The 20,705-nt window shown below is 43.7% G+C and overlaps 1 protein-coding gene across 8 annotated transcripts; it reads right to left on the bottom strand.

The window, feature by feature from the left end:
- Window positions 1–506: 506 nt before the first annotated feature.
- On the bottom strand, window positions 507–19,843 carry cacnb4a (calcium channel, voltage-dependent, beta 4a subunit). 8 transcript variants are annotated; one of them, XM_067251050.1, is made up of 14 exons: window positions 19,781–19,843; window positions 18,433–18,516; window positions 6,937–7,056; window positions 6,562–6,684; window positions 6,212–6,339; window positions 5,594–5,670; window positions 4,756–4,775; window positions 4,200–4,280; window positions 2,472–2,530; window positions 2,149–2,258; window positions 1,885–2,036; window positions 1,436–1,531; window positions 1,037–1,222; window positions 507–770 (listed from the first exon to the last, which is right to left on the bottom strand). In XM_067251050.1, exons 1-14 carry the CDS (start codon window positions 19,841–19,843, stop codon window positions 507–509), a joined length of 1,563 nt encoding a protein of 520 aa, XP_067107151.1. The 8 variants fall into 8 exon arrangements, with proteins under 8 accessions (XP_067107151.1, XP_067107168.1, XP_067107189.1 ...); XM_067251067.1 differs by having other exon boundaries at window positions 4,756–4,780; window positions 5,626–5,670; XM_067251088.1 differs by lacking the exons at window positions 18,433–18,516; window positions 19,781–19,843 and adding exons at window positions 6,173–6,175; window positions 14,311–14,355.
- Between the last annotated feature and the right edge of the window lie 862 nt (window positions 19,844–20,705).

Below are 20,705 nucleotides of genomic sequence, written 5' to 3'. Positions count from 1 at the left end.
CAGGACTGGAAACACGCACATCCAATACAGTTTCAAACAACTTAGTTAGATTATTAAAGATGCATTGCCCTCTGCTGTTTTCAGCTCCTGGATACAACATGCTAAGAGTTTCTACTGTGCTGATCCCAGGACACTTGGTGCTGGCACTGGGTGAGTGGGGGAGAGAGGGGAGGGGCAGTGCAGAAGTGAGCCCATGGGACAGTAATAACACCTGTCCCTCATGGGTACTCCTTCCATTTAGCCACAGGACTTCCCAGTTCAGGCATCCGCCCTAAACAATTATCTTTACAACACAAAATGATCCTTTGCAACAACCACAAAAACGATATGTTCCCAGATTGGATTTCCCAGATGCCCCGTTGGTAGGAACCAGTGCCAAAGGGAAGTGAGGTGCTACACTTTAGAAGAAAAACAATTGGCACTGGAGCCTAAATAGTTGCCCCAATGTTGTTTAGAGGAGGGGAGACAATGGGGCGGGGGTCAATGAGGTTTTATATGGTGTCCACTCAAAGCCTGTGCCTGGAGTCTTGACTGTAGCCCCCAGGGGAGCCCCTATTGCGGTGAGGTTTATAGGAGTCCTGGTAAGGGTCTTGGTAGTCCTCCTCCTCTAGGGGGTAGTGGTCTCGGCTTGGCATGGACCCAGAGGATAGCCGGTTGCAGCTCTTGCGTGTCCGCTCATTGTGGTAGTTCTCATCTGACGGCATCAGACTGCGCCTTTCGATGGGCGTGTGGTCTTCTTGTGTGTGATTGCTGTTCCTGTTTTTTTGGCCCTGTGCATGGGAGGATAGATTGACACATAGATCTCAGTCCCCTGATCGTACAGTACGTTTTCATTTGAGCACATTAGGCTGTGTTAAGCATAACCACAGTGGATGGGAAGTCTGTAAAAGGAGGATACTTGTGTATTAATACACCATTTCATTTATTTGAATGAAATCGTTTTTACTCTTTGGAGTGTGATAATATTGCACACACGGTAGTAATGACAGAGATGTTTGTAACACCCACAATAGTCTCAATGTGTAGGTTGGTTTACCTGTAGACCAGATATGGCAGTTGGGTACGGGGAAAGGGCAGTGGAGCCCAGGTTACGTCCCAACAGAGGGTTGAGGGGTGTGCTGAGGGAGGTGTGGGTGGCACGCCAATAGGCCTCAAGGTACTCTGCCAGGTGCTCGCATGCATCCTCCAGCTGGTTCTCATCCAAGATGATATCAAACATCTCCTGATCGGGAGAGACAGGAGAGATTAGAGATTGTAGCTTCACACAGGATAAGAAAGGAGATAGGAGCGATGAGTAGGATGTAGATTGTAGGAAACGGCAGAAAACAGGTAAGTTGAGTAAAGTTCAAAATGTTTGAATACTTGTGACTTTCTGTCACTTGTATAGTGGTTAGGAAGACAGTGTGTCATTTGTAAGGGTTCATAAGATGCTTACGGGGGGGCACTGTGCTAGCTTGTCTGCTGCTACAAGCTGCACGTTCAAGTGTTTACTCTGGGATTTCCCCCTTGATTTAATCAGCCGCTGCAGGACCTGAAGAATGTGAACAGACCAGAGGTTATTTCACCACTATCCTACAAAATCTATAAAAAATGATATGTTTCTGTTTTCCATAAAAAGCTTATAATACTATTTAAAAAAACATTATAATTAATTTGATGTAAACAATTCAATGTTATGCAAAACAAGAGGTACTCTTCCCTCTATATAAATTATTACAATACAGTACAAAATATGGCCTTTTGCTGTTTTAGATTTTGAACTACATTCCACAGACCACTAATAAAACAAATGTAAAGTTTTAACCAGAAGAGGGCAGCAACCTTGACTCACGGCAAATCAGAAAACAGTACAACCTCAGAGAACAAGTGTAGCCGGTGAGTTACCTTAGGGGAGGACACTTTAACATGGACAATGATGGGGGCTAATGAGGTCTTTATCAACTGAGCTGGGTGGTTGATTGTGTCAGCATCCAACACCACCAGCTGCAAGGACCTGGCCAACTCAAAGATCCTCTCAATCTCACTCTGTACCTCCGCTGTTGGAAAGAAATGACAAACGCTGTCCATTCTTTTCATAAAAGACAGATATGAAAGATGAGTATGTATGTTGAGCATTTCATTGATGAAACAAAGCCATCCTTGTTTTACCTAGACTGGACCTGGTGTTGGACCTCTCTATGATGGCCCTCTTGCTGGGGTTGTTTAGGACTGACCTCTTAGCCAGAGATATGTCTGCTGTCACCCTTGTGATGGATATCCTGACATGGATAAACATAAGTTGAGAAACTTTATTTGGAACGGTCAATTTAGTTAACATTATGTTTTATATAAAGCCTGTGCTAACTGTGGAATTCTTCTATGAGCTGTGAGCCTTCTGGTTGTATGGTGAGATTGTATACAGGGATATAAAACTGCAGAGTTTACTCAAGGTATATGCATAATCTAAAGAGAGTGAACTCCCAGCTCCTCACCTGCCATCAAACCTGTGCTTCAGGAAGTCAAATAGTGCTTTCTGCATCATGTCAGTCACCTGCATATATAGCCCAGGTAGAACCGGTGGGGAGAGGGGAGAGGCAGAGAAATACGAGATCAGATAAGAGATAAAATATAAGAAACAGGCAGAAAAGAACAACTGCAGCATGATTTGGTAAAGATGGTATCAATGATAGGAGTAAGACATAAAGCATTGAAAAAAAACACAAGCTACCTAGCAATCGCCTGTCCCTACTTGCCCCAGCCATCACTGTCCCCAATTATTTCTTGTTTCCCTTCCACAATTAAGAAGGGCCCCATTCTGTTTTCAGAGTCCTACCAGAATGAATAACACACTTCGCAGAGCTAATGGTTCCTCTCCACTTCACTCCAGGATTAAGGGTTACATTTAACAAGATTATTAGGCCTACAATGACAGGTGTCATAAAGACCAGCGCAAAGGTGATGAATTGAGGCTATCATTCGCAGAGAGTCCCCGATGAAACTTTGGTCGAAAATAAATAAAACTTGAAAAGTAGAAAATGATTTCGAACTCACGAGAACAATAGAAGTCAACTCTCATGAAGGAATTTTGTTCGAGTAATTTTGTTCTATGAGTGTATCTGCCTGATGCTGTTGCATGCACTTGCCTCTCTTGACTGTAACATTGAGTGACAGCAGAACCCTGTACACAGTAGTCATGTCATGGGCCATTTTCTACCAAACATAGCACGGCTACTGAGAAGAAACTTAGGCTGAAATTTCACACCAAAGATACAAGATACAGTGAAATTCCATCAACATTATCTTAACCTTAACAGGTATTAAATATGTGTACATATTGCAGGCCTTCCTCTGCATCATTATTCAGTCAAAATATCTTGTCTGTTTCTTCCAAAAAACAATTTGTTTCTCTAGATTTTACACTGTCACACACAAAGATATGTCTAGCTTTGTTACCATGAGAACTAGCACTAGATGTAAAACATATTTTGGTTCTTCAAAAGAAAATCCATAGAACCTTGTAAAAGACAACAACGGTACTAGCAACTACTTACAAATCCATTGATTAAAATCATAGAGCAAACTTTTCCAATTCCAACAACAAAATGGCTTTTTCAAACGGACAGATCATATGAACATGTTATGTGACCATGTAATGTATAGCTACTGCAATGTATTTTCAGTTTCTAATTTCAAACCATGCTCCACTTTCGATACTGACGTGTTTTACCCAGAAGGTTGTTACCACGGCAACACAGAGAGGAGATGAGGATTCTGTGATGACTCTGGCTCCCCCACTTTACCCCATTCCTGCCCTGCTCAGCTGACAATACACCCCATCACTAGTTAGCGCTGGCTGGCTGGGTTATGCAGTGCTGCTGTTAGGCACACGCCTTAAATGATGTAACGGGAGTTGGTTCTCTGCAAAAACGGGTTGGTGTTCAAGGTATCTTCATCTTTACCTATTTCCCTTCAGCCAACTACCATGAGAATATTGTCAGTACTGATTCAACTGGAGAATCCCGTAGTTGTCCCTTTAGGGCATGGCATACCATCAAAAGTCACAGTTGCTCTAAAATGAGATTTTACATCAAAATCATCACCCAAAAATAACCCCAAAGAAACAAGTGAGGAGATTGTATGACACTTCCTTCCATTAGGTCTTGAAGGAGACCTTAAAGGAGTCTGTGTGAGTCACAGGGTTTGAGATGGCAGTGACCTACCTCATATCCCTTCAGGGACGGTCCTACTAGGACCACTGGTCTCATGGAGGGCACCACGTCATAGGGAGGGATGTTCTCTGCCTGGAAAGGACACACACACAAACACATATTCAACCACACACATACACGCACGCACATACACACACATGCACACATTGTATATACATGTACAGTATATCCACTGCTATCAAGCTGCAGGAATTCAGTCTGCTGCTTTAAACTTGCGATTCTGTCATGTTGTTTAGACAAAACCTTATCTAAAAAGAGTTTAACTATAAAATAGCACATACATCATGGTTATAGGTGAGCTTTTTTACAATTAAGCCATTAGTGTTTGGGTCTCTCAAACTGTTTAACTGCCCCCATAAGAGTATATGGTATCAAAGTGACTCAATGCATCTGTAAAAAATAGATATAATTTAGTTACAAATGTAAATCTGTATATGAAGGCAGACTTGCCAGCCTCTTTCTAAATAAATTGTTCATCTAGACTGAATGAAAAGTATGGTAAGTTGACATCAGTGTATAAATCAAAGTAATGAACAGACACACTCACCACTTTCTGCTTTTGTTTTCCTGAAAAAAAGAAAAAAGATCCAATCAATATATTTTAAACAAGGAAAATGCATCCTATTATAAAGCAGCACATATGCATTGTGACGTGTGTCTTGACCTGTATGAGTCAAAAGGAATTCTGCTATCAACTTGGAAATTGATAGGGTTGCTAACCTTATTAGACTCCGCTGACACCACATTATATGCACACAAGACCTTGTTATTGATTACGGTTTTATGGCTTAACAAATGATGTAGTGACTAAAAGTGAGCTACAATCATGCTACTGAACAAGGTATTTACAAAACACAACCTTTTAAGGGGAGACAGATATCCACAAATAAATGAAGTATCAAATAAAATGTATGTACAGTAGGCCTATACATTATATTAACACTAGTGGTTAAAAATACTTGATTTATTTGTATCTATTCCAAACCTTCCTTTGCAGGGTTAGCCATTGAAAGACCTGAGTTTTTTTTCGATAGATGCCATTTATGATACACAAAGATAAAAATAAAAAAAATGAAATGAGGACAGAATTATTCACACCAGACAAACTATACCATCACACTATTTGGATTTACAGACATCTTTTTGGACAGTTCCCTGCACAGATATCAAACATCACCCTGAATGGACAAACAACCTCCAAAAGCAGAGCTTCCTTTAGGATGTTTAATCGTAAGAGATTATGCTTAATGCATGTCTGGGAAATGGCCCAGAGAGGGAAATTCACCCTCTGAATTCTATTCTTCAAGTAGATGATTCCAACTTCAATCAGATGATTCACAAATAAGTTGTCTTGATCTACAGGCTGGCGCAGTGCCAGGGCTCACCTGCAGAGGTGGGGTTGGGTTTGAATGAGCCTGAGACCATGTCTCCTAGACTGGAGGAGGAATTCCCACTGGACTTACTGCGGAGGCACAAAACCATAACAAAGAGCAGTGTGAATGTGGAGCACATACAATCTCATCAATCACACCCCAGCCTGCTGATAGGAGAGGTCACAAAGAGCACTGCATTCATGTTAATCAGGATATATTTACCCAACAATGAAACATGATTGACATAAGAAGTGCAGGTTGCTTCTTGTTAGCGGCATAGATTGACCAGTGATTACAAAGGGCTGCAATAAATATGCTGTGGCGATGCTTGTTTAACTCATAAGCGGTGTTCTTGGAGAGGTTAGTTTCGATGTATTCGAGAAGACGTCATACCCACTTTTACCACAACTGGTCAAATCATCACCAACATGAGGCCAATCCGGACCCATTGTCTTTTGAAGTATGCAGCACAGAGTTAATGCAGAGCTTACTAACAAATGCTAACAAAAAGCTGTCGATCAATGATGAGACAGACTCCACAGTCTCGGTTCGATCCCCCACCCCCACACACACACACACTTTCTGCCTTACCCCCTCCATTGTGCCACTGCCCCCATGCCTTCCACGTACCCGTGGAAACGTCCTCGCTTCTGCTCCTGCTGAAGACGGATGTTCTCCAGCTTGAGAGGGCTGGGGATGAAGCCGGTGTCACAGCCCTCCTTCACCAGGCGACCAATCCACCAGTCATTGCTGTACTTCTGGAAGAAAACAAGACCGAAAAGATAGATACCGTACCTGAACAATTGACACATTAGGTATCAAAACAAAGTGAATTACAATACTTTCAAAAGTACATACAAAAAGTTAAACCACACTCGGAGACAGTTGAAATCCCCCCCCCCCACCCCCCCACACACACACAAACGAATCGCTTGAAAGCAGCGTGTCGTTTGTTGTTGGAAGAGCGCAGCGCTCGGTACCTCTTTGATGTGCAGGAAGTCCTTGGCATCAAAGGAGATGGCTGTCCCAGCCACAGGGACGTCCTCATCCAGGGCTCCACAGTAGCTGACGTTCGTCTTCACAGCGAAGGCCACTGCCTTGGCCTGGGCAAGCACAGCATGGGAGGCACAAGACATGTTGAACTACGCCACGTGTCGAAGTAACGGATGTATGATGTAAAGCCTAATCGTGAGTGACGCTGAATAGGGGCATAATGACTTCAGGGGCCAGTTGAAGTATTCGTTGTTAGAAATGGGTAAGAATGTGGGTGCACGGCGCGAGCTGTCCGAGTACGATGTGTTTGACCCTCCTAGGGCCAAGCTGCAGCAGATGCAAGGCACAGTGTTGGAGCTCACCTTAGCCCTCTCCAGCTGCACCGCCGCCTGCTGCTCCTTCTCCTGCCGCCCGCTTTCCCGCTCCTCCTCCAGAGACACATCTGAGTCAGATGGTCGGCTAGTGTAGGAATCAGCTGAACCCTGCAGGAGCACAGGCTGTTAGTCACCAGGCGAGGGGAAACATTAGACACAAGGTACAATTTACAGAATACTGTAACACGTAGGCCTATAACACCCAACACCCAACAGTCCTTAGAAATGGTAAAACTCCCAGTAGGACCATAAGGCCTATGCTTACAGTAGGTAGGTCGAGAACTAAAAATAGTGCGTGAGTGAGTGAGGGAGGGAGTAGGCAAGTTAGGAGTTGCGTGAGTCTGTGAGAGAATGAGTATGTGAGTGAGAAAGTGAACGAGTGAGTGCATGTGTGCGTGCATGCGTGAGTGAGCGAGCGAGTTGTGGTGGGGGTCCAGGTGTGTGGCGGGGGCGTGGAGGGGAGGCGCAAAGATGGCTGTCCACCTCTCCCGACAAGATCAAAGAGAGTGTGATTAAAGCTGACAAGCCGCCGTGGCGACAGGGCTCCCAAATACAGAGAGGCTTTTTTGTAGCATGCCGAAAAGGGAAATCTAGTTGAAGTGATCAAATTGGAAAGCGCATTAACTCACACACAAGCACACACACATTTAGACTGCAGAGTGTGACTAAACAGAGGCTGGGTCAATACAACATGATGAGAGGAGCAGAGACGAAGAGCCCTAGGCAGGTGTATTGGGCTCCACGGGCAAGTAGGAGAAGGACTCTTCACCACACAGCAACACATCTAAGACCAAGTGTTGGCCTTAGCACAGTGTTAGCAAAAGGATCTCATCTCATATCAAACAGAGCACTGTTTTCAAGAGAGAGGACCTGAGAGTAAAGCTTTGAACCTGAAATCAAAAGGTTCCACACAAAGCGCAAAAGGCCTGATTAACCTTGCGGCTATTGAACCTATAATAATAGGATTGCAGACCTCCATTTAGCAGATTCGCTATTTTGTCTTAGAAGCTTCCAGATATATTAATCACACTACTGTTCTTGAAAAATGAAAATGGGGAAAATATGAATAATCCAAGGGAAATTACGACTATCTCCGGGGCTCACTTTAAACAGGCTCATACTGTAGGAATTAGATTGTAATTGAGGCATCCGCTATTACATTACAGTGGAAACCAAGGCATTATTGTGTCCAAGGCACCCCAGAAAGTGTGTACTGGTCTTTGTGTGCTCAACTGCCCCCCCCCCCCCCCCCCCCCCCCCCCTTCAGGCAGAGCCAGTCTCATGGCATTACTATCAGAGGAGCTGCCCCCCTACCCTCCAGCAACCAAGCCCCCAACACTATCCCTTATTAGCCACGAGTCAGTGGCTGCTGGGAAACAGAACCAGTACAACACCCACTCACAGAGAAAAAGGGAGAGAAAGAGACAGAGAGACAGAGAGAGAGAGTGAGAGACAGAGAAAGCGACACGGACAGAGAGAGAGAGACAGAGATAACAAAGTGATCTGTGAGAGAAAAAATACAAGACACAGAGAGATAGAATGAGACAGATGGACGTAAGGATGGAAGTATGGACAAAAGATTCTCCAGAATTTCAGAGATTCGGAGAGATTCGGAGAGGCACCACCGCCACCACAGCTCAGTAATGCCCGGATGCCCAGATGCCAGCGGCAGCAGCAAACTGAGGCTGCAGTGAGGGGGTGGAATCCGGGTAGTGGGGGGTGGGGGAGGGAGGTGGGGGGCTGGGGGGGAGGGACTCTATTTCGAGCCCCCTGACGAAGGTGCTGAGAGACATTAGCAGTGACGATCTCATCACATCCTCAGCATGCAGCGGCTAACCTTCTGATGCCACCAACCAATAGCTGTCTAGGTGGTGCCTGGCAAGGTGGATAAGTCTACTTCCTGATGTCTGTTACTCCTGACAGGATATGGAGAAAAGAAGACCAGGTTCCAAATACATTCTCTACTGCTTTGAACTATTAGACCGTTTCTGAGCTTTGCTTTTCCCAAACAACATTTCAATGAGTTCAGCAGTGCTCTCTGCATGAACTATTTCACTCTGCAAATAAATGGAACAGTTCCAGACAGGTGGACATTACAGATAGAGGACAAATCCGTACGTTAAACATCTGAACATGTAGAGTATAAGCGACAGTTCAGCTTTCAATTAATTCCCGTCTCAGTCGCCTTGTTTTGATGTCAGAGACTCCTCCACCACCTGTACCCTCTGACCTGACCTGTTCAGCAGTTACACAAGGACTGAGGGATGAAAGCCCCCATCTCTACTCCTGCTGACGTCAATATTCTGTCTGATACATCATCCCTCTGACTACAACCTGCACTCTCTCTCTCCCTCCCTCACTCACTTTCTTTACTCCGTTCTCTTCGTCTCTTTCTGTCCACCTCTTTCTTTCTCTCTCTACACATCTTCTTTGGGATTCTGCCTACTGATTGATTCAGGGTCTTCATGTCTCCAAACAATGAAGTGAATACACTCACCCTTGTGCATTTTGCTTAATCAACAAAGAATTACAGGCACTTCATAAATACATTTACATATATATGAGCAACATATGGAAAAGTGAAAACGAGTCGTGAAATATTGTGAATGCAAAGCAAATGCTGAGATTGTATGAGGTATTTGTCCATTTGAATGAACATGAATGAACATGCATTTGTCCATTTGAATGAAGGTACTAGTCAGCTTGAGCTTTTTAATCCCTTTCTTGTCTTTGTGTGGTTTTCAGTGTGATGGCAGTGCTGTGGCAAAGTGTGCCATGTGTGTAGTCACCGGTGATACATATGTCTCCATGGACTTCACGCTTCAACAGCTGAGAGCTAGGGAGAGGCATGTGGGGTCTCGAGTCATCCCTTGGCCAGAGAGAGAATGAGAGAGAGATAGAGAGAGGTAGAGAGAAAGAAAGGAAACGGGAGAGGGAAAGGGAAGTGTAGAATTGGGAGGGAGGGATAGACAGAAAGAAAAGAGGGTAGGTTTGGACATAGAGGTGATTGTATTGTCACCAAGTTCAGAACATGTACATTCCTTACATTTATTGACTATCCAAAATTATTTTGTAAAATAATAGGACCACCAACCGCATTTTTTATATAATAGTCGGAAATGATTGATGAATGAACAGCGTTTAATTCATTGTCATCGTTCATTTACACAGCCTGTACTTGGCAGACCTGGTTTTTCTTAGCATGTAAGTAGAGGTTTGCACACAACAGTGTTTCCTTCCTGCTCTGTCAGACACTGAGTGTATGGTATCACTCCTGTATGAAGCACATTAGCAGTATCACAGCCAGCTGGTCTGCACTCCCAGTACTGCAGACTCAGCCCTACTAAGGAAAGGCAGGCTTGAGGAACATGGAGCCTCAGCACAAATGTTTACCCAACAGATGATGGCACAGTCGCCCCAAGGGTGCTGCCAACTAGTCCTTTCTGCACAACATGCCATTAACAGAGGGCCGGGGGCCATTCAATCGAACATGCACGGCAGTATTTGCAAATGTAACTTCAAGGAAATGGCATGGAGATTTGACGGTGGTTGATGCTGTTTTATTTCCCGGAGAAATTTGCATTAGGCTTCACCTGAGCACAAAGAGCCACACGTGAACACATCAACGTGCACATGTCATGGACAACTCCATTCACACACACGTGTACATGGTGCATAGGCTCGCGGGAGCAGAGAAACATGCTTACAAAGGGCTGCATGACAAGAGGAACAAGGCATGATTGCCCGATACAACCATTTATATTCATGGAGTAGCATTTCCCTTTGCGATGCCTTTTCATCCAGTTAGAATCCAGACCCACTTTCACAGAGGAACAGCTCCTCTGCATCACTGCTTCCTCTGGTGTGATAGGTCTTCAACTTCTCTACAATGAGACTACAATACCTTTACAAGCATTTGTGTGATCACAGCACTGTAAATAGTGGCATATGTCCCTTTATAGTGGACAATATTAAAGTAATACAAGTACAATACAAAATGGTCCTTTATCATCCTGCAGCTAAGATGTGTTACAATACAAACAATTTACTATAAAAGGATAGTATTGTTAAGAAAACCGTCTGGATTTTAACCTTCAGCCTTTTAATCTCATACCTGGCCTTTAGCTCAAAAACACAAGTATTCTGTCGTTTGTCAGGATATTTACCTCAAAACAAATAGCAGTGAAACTAAATTTAGAGCAAAACATGTGATATCATTAACTTCTCTGCACAGCCAGGAGTGGGGGTGGGTCTAAGGCATGCAACACTTACTGAAAAAAAATCCTTAAGTGACAACAATGGACACAAGGCCACCACTATCTACTACTATCACAAACCTGCATCCCACGACACAAGCACACACACAGACACACAGACACACTTCAACCAACTCCACAATCCATGTTCCCACTACCACACTGACTGGGTCACTAGTGTGTCCGTTATCTGAGTGCGTCAGGGGCCCAGGCTAGTGTCCATCGCACCACACTCGGGTCTTATCGCCCCAGACGCCTAGTAGCACTCAAGCGACCCTCACAGCTGCACCCCAAATCCCCCTGCCCCCATGACCAATCTGATCCAGTCAGTGGCAAGATATTGAGTTCAACGTTGTTTCTGTTAAATGGTATTTCTGTGCGTCACACTGCCATGGAAAAGATCTCGCCTGATTTCTAAAATGACGGGCGTTGTGTAAATGGTAAGTGAAATGTAAGAATATGTTGTTGTTTTTTCTCACCAAAATAGGTTTGTTACTATCGTAAACAACAGTTCTGCTGAGTTGGCAGAGATGGTCTGATTCATCCATCAAACTGCACGTCACAGTGTGTGAGGCATTCTCAGAGTCAAGTTGCAGTGCTTGTACACTCTCCAGCCAACCACAGCCTGGCTCCTGTCTCCCCTTCAAATGAAAAATGCCATCATGTTTCCTGTCCTGGCTACTCGCTCTCCAGGCACCACAACAGATGACATCACTACATCACTGTCTCAAAGACAAACAGGCTAGCATCTTCCTGAGCAAACTGGAATGAAATGCTCTGGTATTTAGATGGACGATATCTACAATAAGTACACAATATTATAATCTAATAGGGTTTTGGATGCCCTTTGATCATGTTGTGATACATTTTAAGGTGCGGTAGAACTCCCTACCTGATCACCATCAATGCAACCATTAATTAAACTCCCTATAACCAACACATGAAAATGAAATCACTTCTAAAAATAATGTAGGTTTCGAGTGTGTTCGATGTGTCTCTCCAAACTGGTCACTTGCTGGTCATAGTTTCACTTCCTGTAAAGCCAGCCACTCAGTGGTCTGAGATAAGGGCTGATAATAACGTAGAGCCACTAAGAGCTGATCGGATGCCAGAATGAAGGTTAGTGCAGCTGCCAGCACTAAACTAAACTAACACTGCCATACAGTCTCAACACTTAGTACTGTATGACAGTTTGTCTACAGACAAGTATGAAATAGCTCAAATGCACTGCCATCTGTGGACTTGAAACGGGCGTTGTTTGACATTTGTATAACAACTGGTCTAATTTAACTCTGCTCTGTAGAGATTTTAGATTTGGTATCAAGCTGACAAGGCGTGTTGCCTTGCAGTGAACCTCCCCCTCCACAATGTAGAGATGCTGTATTAATGATTCAATAACACTACCTCCCTACTGGGTTGCACAGACTCACAAAGGAGAGACCACATTTAGCTTGTGCAGCACTTTCATGGAGGTGGCAGAAAACAATGATTTCCATCACATACTGGTTAGGTTCAATGGGGCTGGCGAGCCATTGGCTGAACGGATAACAGCCCAAACCTGATTGGGGTCCATAAATAATTGAGAGGAAGCAATTAAGCTTGTGTTAGCTAGAAATATAGTTGGTAATAAATAGCATAGCTCATGTCTAGCCTACGCTGAGCACCTCTTGTTATCTGTTACAGTGCAAATGTATAACCCTTCAGTCGAGTGTATTTTGTATTGAAGGCAAACAAAAGGACCAAATTAGACCAAATTGTCCATGATAGTGAAATGCTGAAATTATACACAATCATGAGGATCAGATAGATCATCTCTGATATCCCCTTTCCAATAAATAACAAGAAAGAAAGAGAGGACTGGAAGGGACAGAGAGGGCTTGGAGGAAAAGAGAGAGAGCTAGGTATGTTCATGTTCAGCTCCCTCCTCCTCCTCCTGTCCACACAGCTCCTACATTTTATTGCCTTTGTAAGCATTTCTCTCAGCACTCAAAAACAGGTTTCTGGTGCTGATGCTCGTCACATGTCAGTATAAATCTAGGTTTTTCCACAGCAGAAGAGAATCATGGCTGTGTGTACACAGACACTTCAGAGGTATTCATTTTTATGTCTGTGATGGACATGATCTACAGGACTGTTTGTCACAGTCAGTCACACCCGACTGCTATAGCTTCACAGAGTCTGAAGTGAATCTTGTCAGTGCTTGGATTACAAGACACATGGCCCTCGGAATTTTACAACTCTGTTTGAAACAATGGCAGATGAGATAAGATTAGTGTTATCTTAGACCCATGGGAGTGGGTCACACAACCCCTTACTGTGAATGTAAAAGAGAGTTAGTAAGGTACTGTCCCTTTAAATCAAAAGCAAATGCAGCTCTCTGTTACAAGAAACTACATAATGATACATTAAGTAGCCAAGGATGGCTGGTTCTCTGCACTCCTGGCCAAGTATGAGCACACACATAAAAAACACATATACAAGTAACCACATACACACACATACTCGCCCACCCACAAACAATACACACACCTACATGCACACACAAACACACATGCACGCGCACACACTCAGTTGCAGCATGTTCACTGGCTAATCAGTCATACACAGACATGATCAAGAGCACTGTCCAGATCAGTGGATGTTCAGTGATATGGAATGTACGTTTTTTTCTAGCCTGTTTCTCTTCCGTGGCATTAGTCGCTCTGGATAAGAGTGTCTGCTAAATGACTAAATGTACAACATCAGCCTTGGAGAGAGAGAACAGTATCATTTGTAAGAATGAAGAACAGGTAACTCTAAGACACATGTCTCTTCCTCTCCTTCTTTCCCATCCCCCCATCCTCCCACCCACTCCCAACTCCCCACAAGAAAGCCCAAACCAACCAAAGACAGAATACCATAAACATACCATGCCCCTACTCCCAATCCTTAGAGTGTGTGTGTGTGTGCGTGTCTTTGTGTGTGAATGTGAGAGTGCACTTGTCAATACAATTACACAGGAGGGAGAAGTATGAATCCAGAGGCATCTAACAGTGTCACAATAAAACGCATGGTACAGACAGCTACAACTGCTTTTCCCCCTAGCCCTCCACAACCCCTTACTCACCGCCTCCGAGTCTTCAAATCCATGTAGGTACAAATTATCGTACATGGAGGTTTGATATTCCAGAAAGCACCACTTGATGAATTAAGAGTGAATGATGGAGCAGCAGAGCATCAACACCGGGGGATTAAAAATCCCTCTCCACATAAATCATGAACGTGGAGCCCTCTTCTGTTTTGCCTTCCCAGTGTCTGTTGGATGTTATTGCCCCAGAGCCTAGAGTGAGTTCCTATCCATCACAAGGCAACCTAGCTCTCTCCGGAGGCTACACAGACCTGGCATTTTATCTGCCTCCCAAATACAGAGCAGGAGAGCGAATCCCTTCCTCAATCAGAGGCTGATGACAACGCAGGGAGGCAGCCTTCTGATTGGCTGCTGGCTGCTCCAGTTAGCTTAGACACTGGTGAATAAGGAAAGGGATGGGAGGGAGGGAGGGAGGGAGGGAGGGAGGGAGGGAGGGAGGGAGGGAGGGAGGGAGGGAGGGAGGGAGGGAGGGAGGGAGGGAGGGAGGGAGGGAGGGAGGGAGGGAGGGAGGGAGGGAGGGAGGGAGGGAGGGAGGGATAAAAAGAGAGAGACGGGGTCTATAGCTTGAGCGCATCGTTTTCTTTGAGGTGCCGTGTATTTGTCTGCTAGTCTCATGTCGTTTGCTTAACTGCCTCTAAATCTCTTTCTGGCTTTCTCGCTCTCACTCTCTCTCTTTCTACTAACTGGAGTGTGTGTTTGCGTGTCTGTGTGTGTAATCATGATGACACTGACCTAAACACTAAGATTTAACGACAACCCCTCCTCTTGTAGTACCCTCTCCACTGCAACATCACTCACGCTCATTGCTCACAGCATACCCAAAGGATGTCATAATATCTTTATGAACCCAATGGGACCATAAAACAACCGTGTCCGGATGCACTGCAGCCAAGGCCATGCAGGGAAGACCAGGGTCATGGGGTATTATCAAAACCTGGCCTCAAATACTCAAAGCCTTACAAATAATGACACATTTTCTTTTTGTTGACGTATTCACACACAAGCCATACTTTTTTACGTAGTCTTTCATTGTTTGAGACACTTTTACTTGATGACTAGATGGAATGATATGGAATGTGGTGCATGTTCATTAATTAAGGGATTTGAAACTTTAATTAAGGGAAATCGTTTAATTGGAAACTCTGCATCTTTGAGCGCTATACGAGAAATGCTGCTATGGAAGAGCAACATTGCCCCCTGCTGATGAGGAGACTTACAGCAGGTGCACCTGCCACTAAGCTGAGCTTGCTCGGTAACCCTGCCAACAGAGCTGGGGGAAACAGAGGCTTGTGGATGTCCTGAGCCGGAGCACCAACGGGCAGCCTCTCTCTACCATGGTTATCTTTGGATGGTCATGTTATGATCTTTTTTTTTTTCATCTCCTTGTTTATTTCGATTACCCATGGATATGATATTATAAGTAATAATTTCTAACTAGGCTTTGTTTGTTTTATTCCAATCCGACACTCTACAAATAGGACATACTGTTGGTCATGTCTAGACATTCAACCCAGTATTTCTAGCTATCTAACCTGACAGTGTGACCTACAATGTGACATTTATCACAGAGAGCTTATTCGGAGATCTGACTTTGGAGAGGAAAAGGTCACATGGTGAGGGAGGTCACTACATTGAGCTGTTGCTGTTTGGAGGGACTGACTGGTACTTAATGTGTGAGTGGGTGGAGTGTGCTGTTTGGAAGGACTGGATGGTACTTGATGTGTGATGGGGTGGAATGGCGAGTGCTGTGGCCAAGTCCCATTCAGTGATTCATGAATTAGCTGCTTAGGTGTTCGGTCATGTGACCTACTGTACATTGGAGGGATTAACAAAATAAATCAGCCCTTCTATTCCCCATAGAAAAAAATCATCTTAACTGTATCTCTTTGTTCAATTAATTGTGATTCAGAAATCTTCCCTCAGCCAATGGCTTTTCAGCTGCACAACTGAGATTCACTTCACCCATTCAATTAACTTTTCTAAATATTTCCTCTTCTCTAAATTAACCTTAGAAATCCCAGAAATGAATCAGGAACCTAATGATATCTAAAATGGCCACTGCTCAGCCCTTCCAGGTCAGCCACTTAGGCCAGCTACATGAGATACCAGGACTCTCTGTCTAATACGATACGTACAATACAGTACCTAGTAGATAACTGAGTATAGTACGTTTCCTCAGGAGTTTAAATTAAAGCTGTTCTTTAAGAGTTGGCACACTTTTAGTTTTTCTTGAATAGGCCTGGAGGAAAGCCATGGATTCCTTGGTGAAAAGCTTAAGGGATCCAATGGTTTATACAGAAATACAGAACTACCCAGCTAGCAAATAGCTGTCTGAGTCCCTGACTCTCAAGATAGAGCTCAGGGAAACAGGCAGAAGACAGTTTAGATGACTAGATATCCCATGAAGAAACGCTGAACATCTGTCTACCGGAATGTAATAAACCATGTGAACTCAAAACACCATCTGAGGAAAGAAAACATCTTCTCATGCCTGACGCATTTTCTTTTTCTGTCTAAGAGTCAACCACATGTGGCGTGATGTGCGCCTCTGTTGTCTTCATTAGCCTGTACCAGGTAACACGTTCTCTCTCCTGCTCATCTCCTGACTTCCAGGAGAGAACAGCTCTTCAGCTCCAATAGCAGGGAGAGAGGGTTGTTGACTCTAGTCTAATAAACACGGATGTACAGAATAGTCTGAATAGAGATCTCTTTATGGTCGGCCATAAAAGCTGACAGTTTCTGACATGTTTGTGATCATCCTCCTTGCCCCTAATACTGTACTTCAGCTAAACCTCCAGTAAATCCACACACTGGAAAGATTCACTTGACACTTTTTACAGATTACACTTCAGACTTCCCCTGCACTGTTTTAAAGAGGAGAGTAAAGGTTGTCACATCAGATATGTTAAAGGACCAATGACTGCCAATCAAACAGCTGGGCTCAACCCCTGATTTTGAACTAGCGCTGTTGCTATGGATACCTAACTGGAATCAAAGAGCTCAATCAGCAGGCACTCTGCTCATCTCACCACCTGAAGATGTGAAACTGATTATGACCCTTAAGTTGTGTTTGTGTGAGTGTGTGTATAAGTGTGTGTCCATGTGTATGTGTGTATTTGTGTAAGTGTGTGCATGCATAAGTGTCCTGTGTGTCTTTGGCCTCTTTAAACCCGCTGGGACATGAATGCTTTGCATGCAGATAGATTTCCCACAGTGACTCTTGCATAATTAATAATCATCATGAGGGAAAATCACGGGATAAACAAACAGGAAGCTAATCCATATTCTAGTCCTTAATCAACATTTTTATGATAATGTGTTGGTTGAATGGTGTACTAGATACAACTTGGCATGTGGCAAAAACATAAATAACCTGACATAGAGTTTGCAAACCATTTCCACAAAACATTCCCTCATTCTTGATGTGACCTACTGTACTGTATCTTTATTAAGACAGCCTTGTGGCAAATATGTCGAAGCAATGTATGCACTGTTTACATAAATCAACAAACTAACAGTTTGGGAAATGTAACTAAGGAAAACGTCTTAGAATAATTGACCAACAAAAATACTCCCCTAATTTGAGAGGTTTTGATCTGTTCCCACTGACACGTTCAGTGAAATAAATAAAAAGACACACAAAAGATGGCCAATAACATTCAGGTGTCCCAGTGTTGTGAAAAGCCCGACTGCAGTTTCCTTGGAAACCCATTAGTTGGGATGTCACAGTTCAGACAAAGTCCCCTCCATTTTTATGGAATAATTATCTTACACATAATGGTATATCATTAGCATTTGTTACAGAGTTGCTTAGAGGCGAAGAGAGTACAGCCAGAACTACAAAGATAACCCCCTGTTCACTTCTCCATGGATTTTACATGACTGACAGATAATTCAGTGGTAGCTGAGTGAATTGTTTGAATTAATTCTCCTTTTATGTTTAAATAAAGGTCATTGCTGCTGCTACCACAGCAGTATGCTGTTGATGTGACATAGATGCAAACAGAATGTCATTATGTTTTCTGAGCTTTGAACCTTTAATAAACATGGAGGACTTAATGACAGCTTCTCATTAGGGACAGGGGGACAGAATGTTCTTACTTGTCTGAGGATGAAGCTGGTGGAAGTGGTGCTGCCATCAGATCTCTTCAATCTGCTGCGTCTGGAGTAGGTCCCTCTGTTACCCTGGAGGGGGGGTCGGACACATACGAATAACACACACACAAAAGTACCCACACAAACACCCCACCAACACACACACACACACATGCCAGGTTAGTTTTACTATCCTAATGAGGACCGACAATTAACTCCCAAATTTGTGTTGTACCTAACCCCTAACCCTTAACCCTAACGTTAACCCTTCATGAAATGTTAACCCTAACACTAATTCCAACACTAAGCCTAAAGCCCTTAAAAAACCCTAGAAATAGCACTTGAAGTGGTTGGGCCCAAGAAAATGTGTCCGCAAGGTCATTTTTTTGTTTGTTTACTATCCTTCTGGGGACAATACATGCACACACATACAGTACACTCTGCGGCTAAACAAGGGCACCTTGGCCCACGGACTGAGGTGGTGGTTATGTCCTGAATAAGAGCCTTTTCAGACAGCACCTATCCTGTGTTAGTGGTGTTTCTTTTCCTCCGCCCACCTATAAGAGGGCATCATTGGGCAGCTGATGTCAGAGTGTGACACACGAACAAACACACACATATATGTTCACCCATACACGCACATGCACGTCTGTAGCCCCACAGAGCAGAGTGTCACAGGCAATTCCCTCAAACCAGAGGAACACCAGAGGTGTCCTTGTCTGAACCATCCATACCCTTCAACGTCTACATCCCACAGTGCTTAGGTGGATGGAAGCACTGCTGCTGTCATAGGGATTTAGGATGTCACGCACAAGTGAAATAATTCAAAGATATTCGATGTGTCCGATCAGTTTGTCTTGCTCAAGTGTATCAGAATGAACGGATGAGATTTTCCACTTGTACTTTAGAAAAGCAGCACATCTAGGTCAGCTTGCCCCTTCTTAAATGAGTACCAGCTCAACTTATGAATTATTAAGCACCCTATTTCAAACCATACAACTGAAAGCCCAGTTTCCCAATGACCAGCATTATTACCAGAGGTGAGAACATTGTAAGCCTACTGTCCATAGGCAAAAATGTAGCCTATGTGTACTGTGTTATATTAGACAAAAGCATGACACTTTTATTGGACATATAATTTCAAATTTTAGTTTAAAAATAAATTAATATATATATATATATATTAAAACGAAACAAGAGTCGACCGTGATTAGAACACTTGACCCACTTGCATATCTCTACATATATATACTGTATGTTTAAAGCGCATTGAATTAGTGATTAGAGTTCGATTTCGAAGAGAGGAGACGAGAAGATGAAGAGAACATATTTTTTATGCGGATCTTTTGCCTACCTGAAAAACAGGCTTTTGTAGCCCGTCGCCAACACCGTGACGGGTGTATATGTGTCGGGACATTTCGGCCAGTTCATCTGTCCAGGGGGGCGGCTGCCGCTCTGTCCCAGTCCACTGCAACTGCTGCGGGCATTGAACCGTTTGCTCCAGCTTTGCACCGTTAGATTTCACACAGCAACACAGAAAAGAGAATCGCTCTACTGCTCCTTTGACAAATATATAGAAGACTACAACTGAAATAGGACCAGGATCAGCGCGTGTTCAGCGGCAGTGCAGCTGCTGACGCTGTATGCTACAGATGTGCACGCGCAGTAGCACACTCCCCCCACCGCTCCATTATTGACAGAGTGCTCTCCGTGCGCGTTTTCTCTCCAGCCAATTCAGTTTGGTCTTCTTTAGATCTTGAGTTAATTTTGACGCATTGCTAGATTTCTTTGTTCCTTTCAGTCAATGACATTTCTGCCAAGTTAACATTTAATTAGATTTATGAGATTATGGTGTGGGTCTAAGTCTCCTATGTGTACAAATTGACTGGTTTGAATGTCCATTTGTGGGGGCATCTCCTCCCACATTCTACACAAAAATCCCTTTTATCCTAGAGCCTAAGTCTAGCAGTAGAGTGCTAAATAAAATATAAAATGATGCATTGGATCAGCATTTCAGTGTAAGCTTTGTTTGTCAATCAACTCCTAAAGCCTAGGCCATTGGCCCTCTTCCTACAGTAGTGGCTTCAGAAAAAGTGTCTACAGGGATTTATCTGCAGAAGTATAGTGCAGTTTCATAAGTCTTGATGAATAAATCATTGTGTCTCCCAGGTAACGATTACTGTGACAGGCCGCCAATGCGTCATTGGTCTCTAGTCAAGGCTTCACTCTGGGACAGCTGAGAACTGTATGGGTGGATGAAAGGTGATAAGAAATTATTT

Source organism: Osmerus mordax, chromosome 2 (assembly GCF_038355195.1).
Source record: "Osmerus mordax isolate fOsmMor3 chromosome 2, fOsmMor3.pri, whole genome shotgun sequence".
NCBI lineage: Eukaryota > Metazoa > Chordata > Actinopteri > Osmeriformes > Osmeridae > Osmerus > Osmerus mordax.
Note: the sequence above shows the minus strand (reverse complement) of the source record. Positions and strands in the feature narration are given on the sequence as shown.